Below are 16,319 nucleotides of genomic sequence, written 5' to 3' on the forward strand. Positions count from 1 at the left end.
GGATAGGAATATGTAGATACGCATCCTTTAAATCCACCGTGGTCATGAATTGACCTTCCTGGATGGAAGGAAGAATAGTTCGAATGGTTTCCATTTTGAACGATGGAACCTTGAGAAACTTGTTTAGGATCTTGAGATCTAAGATTGGTCTGAATGTTCCCTCTTTTTTGGGAACTACGAACAGATTGGAGTAGAACCCCATCCTTTGTTCTCCTAATGGAACAGGATGAATCACTCCCATTTTTAACAGGTCTTCTACACAATGTAAGAATGCCTGTTTTTTTATGTGGTCTGAAGACAATTGAGACCTGTGGAACCTCCCCCTTGGGGGAAGCCCCTTGAATTCCAGAAGATAACCTTGGGAGACTATTTCTAGCGCCCAAGGATCCAGAACATCTCTTGCCCAAGCCTGAGCGAAGAGAGAGAGTCTGCCCCCCACCAGATCCGGTCCCGGATCGGGGGCCAACATCTCATGCTGTCTTGGTAGCAGTGGCAGGTTTCTTGGCCTGCTTTCCTTTGTTCCAGCCTTGCATTGGTCTCCAGGCTGGCTTGGCTTGAGAAGTATTACCCTCTTGCTTAGAGGACGTAGCACTTGAGGCTGGTCCGTTTCTGCGAAAGGGACGAAAATTAGGTTTATTATTGGCCTTGAAAGACCTATCCTGAGGAAGGGCGTGGCCCTTGCCCCCAGTGATATCAGAGATAATCTCTTTCAAGTCAGGGCCAAACAGCGTTTTCCCCTTGAAAGGAATGTTAAGCAATTTGTTCTTGGAAGACGCATCCGCTGACCAAGATTTTAACCAAAGCGCTCTGCGCGCCACAATAGCAAAACCAGAATTTTTCGCCGCTAACCTAGCCAATTGCAAAGTGGCGTCTAGGGTGAAAGAATTAGCCAATTTGAGAGCACGAATTCTGTCCATAATCTCTTCATAAGAAGAAGAATTATTATTGATCGCCTTTTCTAGCTCATCGAACCAGAAACACGCGGCTGTAGTGACAGGAACAATGCATGAAATTGGTTGTAGAAGGTAACCTTGCTGAACAAACATCTTTTTAAGCAAACCTTCTAATTTTTTATCCATAGGATCTTTGAAAGCACAACTGTCTTCTATGGGTATAGTGGTGCGTTTGTTTAGAGTAGAAACCGCCCCCTCGACCTTGGGGACTGTCTGCCATAAGTCCTTTCTGGGGTCGACCATAGGAAACAATTTTTTAAATATGGGGGGAGGGACGAAAGGTATACCGGGCCTTTCCCATTCTTTATTTACAATGTCCGCCACCCGCTTGGGTATAGGAAAAGCTTCGGGGGGCCCCGGGACCTCTAGGAACTTGTCCATTTTACATAGTTTCTCTGGAATGACCAAATTCTCACAATCATCCAGAGTGGATAACACCTCCTTGAGCAGAGCGCGGAGATGTTCCAATTTAAATTTAAATGTAATCACATCAGGTTCAGCTTGTTGAGAAATTTTCCCCTGAATCTGAAATTTCTCCCTCAGACAAAACCTCCCTGGCCCCCTCAGATTGGTGTAGGGGCCCTTCAGAACCAATATCATCAGCGTCCTCATGCTCTTCAGTATTTTCTAAAACAGAGCAGTCGCGCTTTCGCTGATAAGTGGGCATTTTGGCTAAAATGTTTTTGATAGAATTATCCATTACAGCCGTTAATTGTTGCATAGTAAGGAGTATTGGCGCGCTAGATGTACTAGGGGCCTCCTGTGTGGGCAAGACTGGCGTAGACGAAGGAGGGGATGATGCAGTACCATGCTTACTCCCCTCACTTGAGGAATCATCTTGGGCATCATTTTCTCTAAATTTTTGTGTCACATAAATCACATCTATTTAAATGAGAAGGAACCTTGGCTTCCCCACATTCAGAACACAGTCTATCTGGTAGTTCAGACATGTTAAACAGGCAAAAACTTGATAACAAAGTACAAAAAACTTTTAAAATAAATCGTTACTGTCACTTTAAATTTTAAACTGAACACACTTTATTACTGCAATTGCGAAAAAGTATGAAGGAATTGTTCAAAATTCACCAAAATTTCACCACAGTGTCTTAAAGCCTTAAAAGTATTGCACACCAAATTTGGAAGCTTTAACCCTTAAAATAACGGAACCGGAGCCGTTTTTATATTTAACCCCTTTACAGTCCCTGGTATCTGCTTTGCTGAGACCCAACCAAGCCCAAAGGGGAATACGATACCAAATGACGCCTTCAGAAAGTCTTTTCTATGTATCAGAGCTCCTCACACATGCATCTGCATGTCATGCTTCTCAAAAACAAGTGCGCAATACAGGCGCGAAAATGAGGCTCTGCCTATGATTAGGGAAAGCCCCTAGAGAATAAGGTGTCCAATACAGTGCCTGCCGGTTATTTTACATAATTCCCAAGATTAAAATAATTCCTCAAGGCTATGGAGTATAAAATATAAATCGATTTAGCCCAGAAAATGTCTACAGTCTTAGAAAGCCCTTGTGAAGCCCTTTATTTCTTTCTGTAATAAAAATGGCTTACCGGATCCCATAGGGAAAATGACAGCTTCCAGCATTACATCGTCTTGTTAGAATGTGTCATACCTCAAGCAGCAAAAGTCTGCTCACTGTTCCCCCAACTGAAGTTAATTCCTCTCAACAGTCCTGTGTGGAACAGCCATCGATTTTAGTAACGGTTGCTAAAATCATTTTCCTCTTACAAACAGAAATCTTCATCTCTTTTCTGTTTCAGAGTAAATAGTACATACCAGCACTATTTTAAAATAACAAACTCTTGATTGAATAATAAAAACTACAGTTAAACACTAAAAAACTCTAAGCCATCTCCGTGGAGATGTTGCCTGTACAACGGCAAAGAGAATGACTGGGGAAGGCGGAGCCTAGGAGGGATCATGTGACCAGCTTTGCTGGGCTCTTTGCCATTTCCTGTTGGGGAGGAGAATATCCCACAAGTAAGGATGACGCCGTGGACCGGACACACCTATGTTGGAGAAATAAGTTTTGAAGACCCCTGAGCTCTGTAGAGATGAACCGGATCATGCAGGAAATACAATGAGCTGCTGACTGAAATATCTGATGCGTAGCAAAAGCGCCAAAAAACGGCCCCTCCACCTCACACACAGCAGTGAGAGAGAACAGAAACTGTCAGAAAAAAGATTAAGCAACTGCCAAGTGGAAAAATAGTGCCCAAACATTTATTCACTCAGTACCTCAGCAAATGAAAACGATTTTACATTCCAGCAAAAACGTTAAACATAATTTCTAGTTATTAAACAGCTTTATGTACTTCTTACAGTGTAATTCTAGTGAAGTACTATTCCCCAGAATACTGAAGTGTAAAGTATACATACATGACATTATATCGGTATGGCAGGATTTTCTCATCAATTCCATTGTCAGAAAATAAAAGCTGCTACATACCTCTATGCAGATTCATCTGCCCGCTGTCCCCTGATCTGAAGTTTACCTCTCCTCAGATGGCCGAGAAACAGCAATATGATCTTAACTACTCCGGCTAAAATCATAGCAAAAACTCTGGCAGATTCTTCTTCAAACTCTGCCAGAGAGGTAATAACACACTCCGGTGCTATTTTAAAATAACAAACTTTTGATTGAAGATATAAAACTAAGTATAATCACCATAGTCCTCTCACACATCCTATCTAGTCGTTGGGTGCAAGAGAATGACTGGGAGTGACGTAGAGGGGAGGAGCTATATGCAGCTCTGCTGGGTGAATCCTCTTGCACTTCCTGTTGGGGAGGAGTAATATCCCAGAAGTAATGATGACCCGTGGACTGATCACACTTAACAGAAGAAATTACCTATCATTTATGGAAACCGAAAACATGTATTGGTGTAAATATATTTTGATAGAGTCAAAATATATTTACACCAATATATGTTTTCGGTTTCCATAAATGATGGGTAATGATTGTTTGTGACAGAGGATTCATTTTAAACAGTTTTTTGAACACTGCCTATTGTACAACTCTGTCTTGGGCCTGTTGACAGGCTCTCTACCTGTAGTATACTTGAACACTTGTATTCTGCTCCATGTATAGTAACCAAAACAGAAAGTCAACTACTACCTGGGTCAGATGGTTCTGGATGCTCTTGGCTCTCTGGACGGCAGTATTTCCCAAAGGCCTCTTCTTTTGGGATGTCAGGGTAAAGATAAACCAAAGGGGACACAAGAATGTTTGTAGCATCCATGATTTTGTAGCCCATGATTATTTCTGCAAACGACATGCTGTTCAGTTGCTGCTTGGTATATGGCTCCACAGACTGGATCTGGGTTTTACCTGTATATAAAAACACATAAGCAGCAGTGTTCTTTATTTAACTGAAGATGCAAAACATTAATCTTTCACTGCATCACATTATAGAATAGAACTGCATGAAAGACAACTTAAAAATTGCAATATAATATGTAAATTAATAAAATAAAAAATGTTTTTATCTCAAAATGTTTACTGTACTTAGCATCTAAGTGTACTAAACATTAGTGGCAATTTCAGACTAAAATGGATTTCATGGAATATTCCCAACACAAACACACACTATAATGTTATACACTGCACTACAATCCACTGACAATTATTAATAATTTACTATTTATCAGCTAGATTACGAGTTTTGCGTTATGAGGGGTGCGGTGCTAACTTGCACGTTATTGTCACTGCTCACTTACCTACAGCACTGGTATTACAGGTTTTCAGAAACCCAGCGTTATTAGGCAAGAAGTGAGCGTAGAGCAAAATTGAGCTCCATACCGCACTCCAATAGCAGCGCTGCTTAAGTCAGCGGTGAGCTGGTTGTACGTGCTTGTGCACGATTTCCCCATATACATCAATGGGGAGAGCCGGCTGAAAAAAAGCCTAACACCTGCAAAAAAACAGCGTAAAGCTCCGTAACGCTGCCCCATTGATTCCTATGGGGAAACTAAATTTATGTTTACACCTAACACCCTAACATGAACCCTGAGTCTAAACACCCCTAATCTTACATTTATTAAACCGTAATCTGCAACCCCGACACCTACATTTTATTTATTAACCCCTAATCTGCCGCTCCGGACATCGCCGACAGCTACATTATATTTATTAACCCCTAATCTCCTGCCCCCAATGTCGCCGCAACCTACCTACACTTTTTAACCCCTAATCTGCCACCCCCGACAACTACATTATATTTATTAACCCCTAATCTGCCTCTCCAGACATCACGACACCTACATTATACTTATTATCCCCTAATCTGCCGCCCCCAACGTCGCCGCCACTATAATAAACATATTAACCCCTAAACCGCTGCACTCCTGCATCGCAAACACTAGTTAAATATTATTAAGCCTTACTCTTCCACCCCTAACATCGCCGCCACCTACCTACATTTATTAACCCCTAATCTGCCGGCCCCAACGTTGCCGCCACTATACTAAATTTATTAACCCCTAAACCTAAGTCTAACCCTCACCCTAACACCCCCTAACTTAATTAAATATAACTATGAAATATTTCTGGCCTATATTAGGGACCTTTAGGTCTTTTCAGGAGTTTGGTATATCACCCTGCGCTCATATTTAACCTTTATTTTATATATTAATTAAATATAATTAAAATAAATCTAAATAAAACCTACTATCATTACCTAAATAATTCCTATTTAAAACTAAATACCTGCAAAATAAACCCTACGCTAGCTACAATATAACTAATAGTTACATCGTAGCTAGCTTAGGGTTTGTATTTATTTTAACTAGGTAGAATAGTTATTAAATAGTTATTAACTATTTACTAACTACCTAGCTAAAATAAATAAAAATTTAACTGTAAAATAAAACCTAACCTGAGTTACACTAACACCTAACATTACACAACAATTAAATAAATTACATAAATAAATACTATTACCTAAATTACAAAAAAACAAACACTAAATTACACAAAATAAAAAATAAATGATCAGATATTTAAACTAATTACACCTAATCTAATAGCCCTATCAAAATAAAAAAGCACTCCCAAAATAAAAAAAAAAACCCTACCCTAAACTAAACTACCAATAGCCCTTAAAAGGGCCTTTTGCGGGGCATTGCTCCAAGAAAATACAAACAACCCCCCAACAGTAAAACCCACCACCCACACAACCAAACCCCCCAAATAAAATCCTAACTAAAAAAACCTAAGCTCCCCATTTCCCTGAAAAGGGCATTTGGATGGGCATTTTGGAACAGCCAATAGAATGCGAGCTCAATCCTATTGGCTAATTGATTCAGCCAATAGGATTTTTTCACCTTTAATTCCGATTGGCTGATAGAATTCTATCAGACAATCGGAATTCAAGGGACGCCATATCTTGGATGACGTAATTTAAAGGAACCTTCATTCGTCTTTAGTAGTTGGAATAAGAGGATGCTCCGCACCGGATGTCTTGAAGATGGACCCGCTCCGGATGGATGAAGATAGAAGATGCCGTCTGGATGACCACTTCTGTCGGCTTGGATGAGGACTTCTCCCGGCTTCGTTGAGGATGGATGTCGGCTCTTCAAAACTGTAAGGGATCTTCAGGAGTTAGTGTTAGGTTTTTTTAAGGGTTTATTGGGTGGGTTTTATTTTTAGGTTAGGTTTTGGGCAGCAATAGAGCTAAATGCCCTTTTAAGGGCAATGCCCATCCAAAGTCCTTTTCAGGGCAATGGGGAGCTTAGGTTTTTTTAGTTAGGATTTTATTTGGGGGGTTTGGTTGTGTGGGTGGTGGGTTTTACTGTTGGGGGGGTGTTTGTATTTTTTTTTACAGGTAAAAGAGCCGATTTCTTTGGGGACATGCCCGGCAAAAGGGCCTTTTAAGGGCTATTGTTAGTTTAGACTAGGTTTTTTTTTATTTTGGGGGGGGGCTTTTTTATTTTGATAGGGCTATTAGATTAGGTGTAATTAGTTTAAATATCTGATCATCTGTTTTTTATTTTGTGTAATTTAGTGTGTTTTTTTTGTAATTTAGGTAATTGTATTTAATTTATGTAATTTATTTAATTTTTGTGCAATGTTAGGTGTTAGTGTAAGGTTTTATTTTACAATGTTAGGTTTTATTTTACAGGTAAATTTGTATTTATTTTAGCTAGGTAGTTAGTACATAGTTAATAACTATTTAGTAACTATTCTACCTAGTTAAAATAAATACAAACTTGCCTGTAAAATAAAAATAAACCCTAAGCTAGCTACAATGTAACTATTAGTTACATTGTAGCTAGCTTAGGGTTTATTTTATAGGTAAGTATTTAGTTTTAAATAGGAATTATTTAGTTAATTATATTAATTTTTATTTAAATTTATTTTAATTATATTTAAGTTAGGGGGTGTTAGGGTTAGACTTATGTTTAGGGGTTAATAAATTTAGTATAGTGGCGGCGACTTTGGGGGCGGCAGATTAGGGGTTAATTTTATTTTAGTGCTTGTGATGCGGGAGGGCCTTGGTTGAGGGGTTAATAGGTAGTTTATGGGTGTTAGTGTACTTTTTAACACTTTAGTTATGAGTTTTATGCTACAGCTTTGTAGCGTAAAACTCATAACTACTGACTTTAGAATGAGTTATGAATCTTGCGGGATAGGCTGTACCGCTCACTTTTTGGCCTCCAAAAAAAAGCTTGTAATACCGGCGCTATGGAAGTCCCATTGAAAAAATTGCATAAGTTAATTTGCATTAAGGCCAAAAAAGTGTGTGGGACAGCTGTACCTACCAGACTCGTAATAGCAGCGGTAGTGAAAAAGCAGCGTTATGAGCCTTAACGCTGCTTTTTTACTCATAACACAAAACTCGTAATCTAGCCATATGTTAGTTATATTTTAACTTCCAAATTTTCTTGCACAACGTTTTCATATTAGAGGTCAAACTGGATACAAGTTCATTTCCAAGGTCAGAAGTATAGTTTTTTTTATATCAAAATTACACAAAACAGAAAAAAAAAATTCTTTAAAAACAAACGTATAAAAAAGAACCCAAGCCCAAAAGCAAGAGGTCCATGCTGGGCATCAGTATTGTTTATAGGGCTGAGTATGAAAAAAAATAAAACAGTATTTTGACCCTTATAAGAGATTAGACCAAGGTTCAGTAATTTGTGGCAAGTGTGGCACTCTGAATCGCTTTTAATTTGTGGTGGCACTAAGGCTGACATGGCCTTTAGTTCCACTCTTGTCACAATTCTGCTATGTAGGGGGACAGCCAGGCCCAGTGTTTTCCTCCTCGCTCCTCCTCCTAAAGGTAACATGCACAGTACTTGAGAAACAAGACACTGCATTGCTAGTAAACCTGAAGCAACAAACTGCAACTGAATAGGCATGGGAGAAATTAGGTCAGGGGACTAAAGGCCTAATTAACAAATGTTAGTAAAAATGTGAAACCCCCCCCCCCCCCAAGGTTTAGCCTCGTAGGGACAGTCTTGGAGAATCTTGTCATAGGCTACGCCTCACTCACAGTAATAAATTATTTTTATTATCTTTTTGTCACCTATCATGCTACAGGGGACCCTAAGGCTTAGGCCTTGTAGAGAGTGGTAGAAATGGCAACTAACTGCGATTTACATAGCAACGTGCTAGCATTCTCTGTAGAAAGCTTGTCAAAGTTTGCAATGAAAGACGAAGTACACAGGGAGAACCCGGCGAATGTTTAAACTTTAATATTACGCCTAATACAAACTAAATTACCCTGTTTTCAGTGCACTGTACCTTACAATTGCTGTCATTTTCATATGCAAAGATTTTCCTTTCAGATTAATTAGTGTTTTGCATTTTTGATAAAAGCTCACCACCTTTTAATTTGTGAGAAAACAAAATTTATGCTTACCTGATAAATGCATTTCTTTCATGGTGGTGAAAGTCCATGAGCCATTAATCCTGGGATTCAATTCCTGGCCACTAGGAGGAAGCAAAGATAAACATTCCACAAGCTTTTAATCCTTTTCACCTCTCAGGTATCCCAGTCAAATGTATAGCCGAGAAAAAGGGTAATAAAAGCAATGGAGTCCACGAGTAAATAGTTGCGAAAAAGTTAAGGCAGGCACCTAAATACCAACTACTAAGACTGTAGTCCTTTCCTGTCAAAAACTATCCCAAAAGAAAAATGAGCTATCTACACAAGGGAAACCTCATCTTAAAAGATACAAAGTGGAAAAGACTGTAAAAATCTCTGCATGAAATTTTCCTGCTTCCCATAAAGCATACTTAAAGGGACCGTGTACAACAATTTTCATATAACTGCTTGTAATAGACACTGTTATAGAGAAGAATATGCACAGATATTTACAAATCTAGTATGAAACCTTTTAAATACTTACTTAGAAGCCCCCAGTTTAGCACTGTTGATGAGGTTAGGCTGGGACATCCAGTGAAAGGGGCTGGGGAAGCAGAAAGAACAGAAACTACTCCCCTTCCCTACCGCCCTAAAGACAGATTCCACAAACAATAGCTCAAACATAAGCAGAAGAATCAAACTGAAACAGCTGCCTGAATAACTTTTCTACCAAAAACTTCTTCTGAAGAAGCAAATACATAAAAATGGTAGAATTTAGTAAATGTATGCAAGGAAGACCAAGTTGCTGCTTTGCGAATCTGATCAACTGAAGCTTCATTCTAGTAGAATGAGCTGTAATTCTGAGGCGGGGCTTTACTCCAAATAAGCTTGAAGAATCAAAAGCTTTAACCACGGTGCCAAAGAAACAGCACAAGCCTTCTGACCTTTCTTTGAACCAGAAAAGATAACAAATAGACTAGAAGTCTTCCTGAAATCTTTAGTAGCTTCAATATAATATTTCAGAGCTCTCACCACATCCAAAGAATGTAAAGATCTCTCCAAAGAATTCTTAGGTTTAGGACACAAAGAAGGGACAACAATTTCTCTATTAATTTTGTTAGAATTCACAACCTTAGGTAAGAATTTAAATGAAGTCCGCAACACTGCCTTATCCTGATAAAAAATTAGAAAAGGAGATTCACAAGAGAGCAGATAATTCAGAAACTCTTCTAGCAGTAGAGACGGACAAAAGGAACAACACTTTCCAAGAAAGTAGTTAATGTCCAAAGAATGCATAGGCTCAAATGGAGGAGCCTGTAAAGCCTTCAAAACCAAATTAAGACTCCAAGGAGGAGAGATTGATTTAATGACAGGCTTGATACGAACCAAAGCCTGTACAAAACAGTGAATATCAGGAAGTTTAGCAATTTTTCTGTGAAATAAAACAGAAAGAGCAGAGAGTTGTCCTTTCAAATAACTTGCAGACAAACCTTTATTCAAACCACCCTGAAGAAACTGTAAAATTCTAGGAATTCTAAAAGAATGCCAAGAGAATTTATGAGAGGAACACCATGAAATGTAAGTCTTCCAAACTCGATAATAAATCTTTCTAGAAACAGATTTACGAGCCTGTAACATAGTATTAATCACTGAATCAGAGAAACCTCTATGACTAAGCACTAGGCGTTAAACTTCCATACCTTCAAATTTAAAGATTTGAGATCCTGATGGAAAAACGGACCTTGAGACAGAAGGTCCGGTCTTATTGGAAGTGGCCAAGGTTGGCAACTGGACATCCGGACAAGATATAAATACCAAAACATGTGAGGCCATGCTGGAGCCACCAGCAACACAAACAATTGCTCCATGATGATTTTGGAGATCACTCTTGGAAGAAGAACTAGAGGCGGGAAAATATAAGCAGGTTGATAACACCAAGGACGTGTCAACGCATCCAATGCTTCCACCTGAGGATCCCTGGACCTGGACAGGTACCTGGGAAGTTTCTTGTTTAGATGAGATGCCATCCGATCTATTTCTGGAAGACCCCACATCTGAACAATTTGAGAAAACACATCCGAATGGAGAGACCACTCTCCCGGGTGTAAAGTCTGACGACTGAGATAATCTGCTTCCCAATTGTCTATACCTGGGATATAAACCGCAGAAATTAGACAGGAGCTGGAATCCGCCCAAGAAAGTATCTGGGATACTTCTTTCATAGCTTAAGGACTATGAGTCCCATCCTGATGATTGACAAATGCCACAGTTGTGATATTGTCTGTCTGAAAACAAATGAACGGTTCTCTCTTCAATAGAGGCCAAAACTGAAGAGCCCTGAGAATCGCACAGAGTTCCAAAATATTTATTGGCAATCTAACTTTTGAGATTTCCAAACCCCTTGTGCTGTCAGAGATCCCCAAACAGCTCCCCAACCTGAAAGACTCGCATCTGTTGTGATCACAGTCTAGGTTGGACGAACGAAAGAGGCCCCTAGAACAATACGATGGTGATCTAACCACCAAGTCAGAGATAGTCGAACATTGGGATTTAAGGATATTAATTGTTATATCTTTGTATTATCCCTGTACCATTGATTAAGCAAACAAAGCTGGAAAGGTCTCATGTGAAAACGAGCAAAGGGGATCGCGTCCGATGCTACAGTTATGAGACCTAAAACTTCCATGCACATAGCCACTGAAGGAAATGACTGAGACTGAAGGTTCCAACAGGCTGCAACCAATTTCAAACGTCTCTTGTCCGTTAGAGACAAAGTCATGGACACTGAATCCATCTGGAAACCTAAAAATGTTACCCTTGTCTGAGGAATCAAAGAACTTTTTGGTAAATTGATCCTCCAACCATGTTTTGAAGAAACACTAGTTGATTCGTGTGAGATTCTGCAGAACGTAAAGACTGAGCTAGTACCAAGATATCGTCCAAATAAGGAAACACCGCAATACCCCGCTCTCTGATTACAGAGAGTAGGGCACCGAGAACCTTTGAAAAGATTTGTGGAGCTGTTGCTAGGCCAAAAGGAAGAGCAACAAATTGGTAATGCTTGTCTAGAAAAGAGAATCTCAGGAACTGATAGTGATCTGGATGAATCGGAATATGAAGATAGGCATCCTGTAAGACTATTGTGGACATATAAATGCCCTTGCTGAACAAAAGGCAGAATGGTCCTTATAGTCACCATTTTGAAAGTTGGTACTCTTACATATCGATTCAAAATTTTTAGATCCAAAACTGGTCTGAATGAATTTTCTTCTTTGGGACAATGAATAGATTGGAATAAAACCCCAGACCCTGTTCCTAAAACAGAACTGGCATGATTACCCCTGATAACTCCAGGTCTAAAACACACTTCAGGAAAGCCTGAGCCTTTACTGGGTTTGCAAGGATGCGTGAGAGAAAAAATCTTCTCACAGGCGGTCTTACTCTGAATCCTATTCTGTACCCATGAGAGACAATACTCTGAATCCATTGATTTTGGACCAAATTGGTCCAAACATCTTTGAAAAATCTTAATCTGCCCCCTAACAGATGAGCTGGAATGAGGACCGCACCTTCATGCGGACTTGGGGGCTGGCTTTGATCTCTTAAATGGCTTGGATTTATTCCAACTCGAGGAAGGCTTCCAATTGGAAACAGATTCCTTGGGGGAGGGATTAGGTTTCTGTTCCTTATTTTGTTGAAAGGAACAAAAACGGTTAGAAGCTTTAGATTTACCCTTAGGTCTTTAATCCTGAGGCAAAAAAACTCCCTTCCCCCCAGTGACAGTTGAAATTATTGAATCCAACTGAGAACCAAATAATTTATTACCTTGGAAAGAAAGAGATAGCAATCTGGACTTAGAAGTCATGTCAGTATTCCAAGATTTAAGCCACAAAGCTCTTCTAGCTAAAATAGCTAAAGACATAGATTTGACATCAATTTTGAGGATATCAAAAATGGTATCACAAATAAAATTATTAGCATGTTGAATCAAGTTAACAATGCTGGACAATTCAGGATCCAATACTTGTTGCACTAAAGTCTCCAACCAAAAAGTTGAAGCAGCTGAAACATCAGCCAAAGAAATTGCAGGCCTGAGAAGATGACCTGAATAAAAATAGGCTTTCCATAGATAAGATTCAAGTTTCCTATCTAAAGGATCTTTAAAAGAAGTACTATCTTCCGTAGGAATAGTAGTACGTTTAGCAAGAGTAGAGATACCCCCATCAACTTTGGGGATCTTTTCCCAAAACTCTAAAGTAACTGCTGGCAAAGGATACAATTTTTTAAACCTTGAAGAAGGAATAAAAGAAGTACCAGGCCTATTCCATTCCTTAAAAATTATATCAGAAATAGCATCAGGAACTGGAAAATCCTCTGGAGTAACCACAGGAGGTTTATAAACAGAATGTAAAAGTTTACTAGTTTTAATATCAAGAGGACTAGTTTCCTCCATATCCAATGTAATCAACAATCCTTTTAACAAAGAACGAATACACTCCATTTTAAATAAATAAGAACATTTGTCAGTGTCAATATCTGAGGCAGGATCTTCTGAACCAGATAGATCCTCATCAGAGCATGATAATTCAGCATGTTGCCGGTTATTTGAAATTTCATCAACTCTATGAGAAGTTTTAAAAGACCTTTTGCGTTTATTAGAAGGCGGGATGGCAGACAAAGCCTTCTGCATAGAATCAGAAATAAATTATTTTAAATTTACAGGTATATCTTGTGCATTATATGTTGAGGGAACAGCAACAGGTAATTAACTACTACTGATGGATACATTTTCTGCATGTAAAAGTTTATCATGACAACTATTACAAACCACAGCTGGAGATATAACCTTCATAAGTTTACAACAAATACACTTAGCTTTGGTAGAACTGTTATCAGGCAGCAGGGTTCCAACAGTGATTTCTGTGACAGGATCAGATTGAGACATCTTGCAAATGTAAAAGAAAAAAAAACAGCATAGCCCTCTGATAGAGAAAAAGGCAAGAGGCATATAGGAATGGGGTCTTAAATAATGAAAATATTTGGCGCCAAGAATGACGCACACAAACAGAAAAATATTTTTTGGCGCCAAAAACGTCACAGATGACGCAACCTTGTGAAAGACTTGGCGTCGACTAAGTTGCCAGAAATGACGAATTTGCGTCAACAAACGTAACTGCGCCAAAAAAATCTTACGCTAAGAATGACGCAATAAACTTCGTCATTTTGCGCCGTCGCGAGCCTAATTCTGCCCGCGAATTTAAAAGACAGTCAATTTGAAAAAAGAGACTAAACCCCAGGTAAGAAAAAAAAAAATCCTAAAAAAATGCATTTCCCAGATATGAAACTGACAGTCTGCAAAAGGAAATATACTGAAAACCTGAATCATGGCAAATATAAGTACAATACATATATTTAGAACTTTATATAAATACATAAAATGCCAAACCATAGCCGAGAGTGTCTTAAGTAATGAAAACATACTTTCCAAAAGACACCCATCCACATATAGCAGATAGCCAAACCAGTACTGAAACGGTTATCAGTAGAGGTAATGGAATATGAGAGTATATCGTCGATCTGAATAAGGGAGGTAGGAGATGAATCTCTACGACCGATAACAGAGAACCTATGAAATAGATCCCTGTGAGGAAAACCATTGCATTCAATAGGTGATAATCCCTTCACATCTCTCTGGCATTCACTGTACTCTGAGAGGAATAAGGCTTCAAAATGCTGAGAAGCGCATATCAATGTAGAAATCTAGCACAAACTTACTTCACCACCTCCATAGGAGGCAAAGTTTGTAAAACTGAATTGTGGGTGTGGTGAGGGGTGTATTTATAGGCATTTTGAGGTTTGGGAAACTTTGCCCCTCCTAGTAGGATTGTAAATCCCATACGTCACTAGCTCATGGACTCTTACCAATTACATGAAAGAAATACATATATTTTTGGTGAGCATTTTTTTTTCTGCGTTTTTTTGTGTGAATGGTTCAATTATTAGTTTTGTATGATTTTTAAATAACCATTTTTATTGTGGATTTCTGTAACGTATGTATCGCCTTACCATCCAAAAATACAGTACAGGCCCCCATCAGGGTTTTTTCCCTGCTTTGTTTGCCATGTGCTGCTGGCAGCCATTTTGTGTGTGATGCTGCTCATTTCCTGCACACCCTTTTATGGCCAGACTGTTGTACGTCATCCGTGTGAGACAGGTTGAAGTCTCAGAATTGTGATGTCATCACTTATTATTTAAAGGGCCTCTGTTCAGTATGCTTTGCCCTTGCGTTGTCTCAGACCTGTTTGTGAGTTCCTGTGTATTACCTGGCTGTCTGACGTCCCTCCTGGTTCCTGACTCAGCTCGTCTGACTACTCGCTTTGGCTCCTGACTCGGCTCGTCTGACTACCAGCTCTGGCTTTGACTCCTAGCTTGTTATTTGACTTGTGGACTTTTTATTATTTTTTGTTATTAATAAAGGTGTGATTAATTTTGCACTTCTCGTCTCAGTCCGATTCCTGACACCCTGATAGCCCCATAGCAAGACACCCTGTTTTCAGGGTAAAAAATAGCTTTAAAGAATATCACCAGGAAAATAGAAGCACTGGCGAGCATTCTTAAAGGGACAGTCTACACCAGAATTTTTATTGTTTGAAAAGATAGATAATCCCTTTATTACCCATTCCCTAGTTTTGCATAACTAACACAGTTATATAAATACATGTTTTACCCCTGTGATTACCTTGTATCTAAGCCTCTGCAAACTGCCCCCTTATTTCAGTTCTTTGGACAGACATCCATTTTAGCCAATCAGAGCTGGCTCACTGGAACTCCACGTGCGTGATCACAGTGTTATCTATATGACAAACGGGAACTAACACCCTCTAGTGGTGAAAAACTGTCAAAATGCCCTGAGAGAAGAGGCAGCCTTCAAGGGCTTAGAAATTAGCATATGAACCTGCTAGGTTTAGCTTTCAACTAAGAATACCAAGAGAACAAAAGCAAAATTGGAGATAAAAGTAAATTGGAAAATTATAGGAAACCCATGGATAGTAATGGATTCCTAAACGCAAAAAGTGGCCATATGAATATGTGGAAAAGAAATATACCACACGGTCAGTTCCGCAGAATTCGTAGGAACTGTATGAATTTGGAAGACTATAATCTCGAAGCTGTGTTAGAAAATAAATTTATTGAGAAAGAATATGATAGGGAGATCATTAGGGCAGCTAGAGACAAGAATGCAATATGTACAAGGGAGGAATTATTACAGTCCAAACCTAATCAATCACAGAAGCAAAATTCACCGGACAAAAAAGTTATGTTTATTACGACATACAATGAGGGGGCGGGGTTTCTCCAAAAAGTGTTACATAAACATTGGGGGATACTAAGGGCGGACCCAGTCCTGAGAGGGGTAATAGAAGACAACCCAAATATCTTTAAGAAAAATAAGAACTTAAAGAATATTTTAGCACCATCTAAATTGAGGGGCCCAGAAATGGGGATAAATGTCAAGTCAGGAACCTTGCAACATTGGGTG

The 16,319-nt window shown here is 39.1% G+C and overlaps 1 protein-coding gene across 4 annotated transcripts in view; it reads right to left on the reverse strand.

Annotated features, from left to right (window-relative positions):
* Positions 1–16,319, reverse strand: part of STAT3 (signal transducer and activator of transcription 3) — a 600,544-nt gene that overhangs the window by 126,872 nt on the left and 457,353 nt on the right. For 3 of the 4 annotated variants that reach the window (XM_053699126.1, XM_053699099.1, XM_053699108.1), the window contains exon 21: positions 4,084–4,299. In XM_053699126.1, coding sequence (XP_053555101.1) covers positions 4,084–4,299 — 216 coding nt within the window. The remainder of the gene's footprint in view (positions 1–4,083; positions 4,300–16,319) is intronic. The other variant, XM_053699116.1, reaches the window with a different exon arrangement.

This window comes from Bombina bombina, chromosome 1, assembly GCF_027579735.1.
Source record: "Bombina bombina isolate aBomBom1 chromosome 1, aBomBom1.pri, whole genome shotgun sequence".
Classification (NCBI taxonomy): domain Eukaryota; kingdom Metazoa; phylum Chordata; class Amphibia; order Anura; family Bombinatoridae; genus Bombina; species Bombina bombina.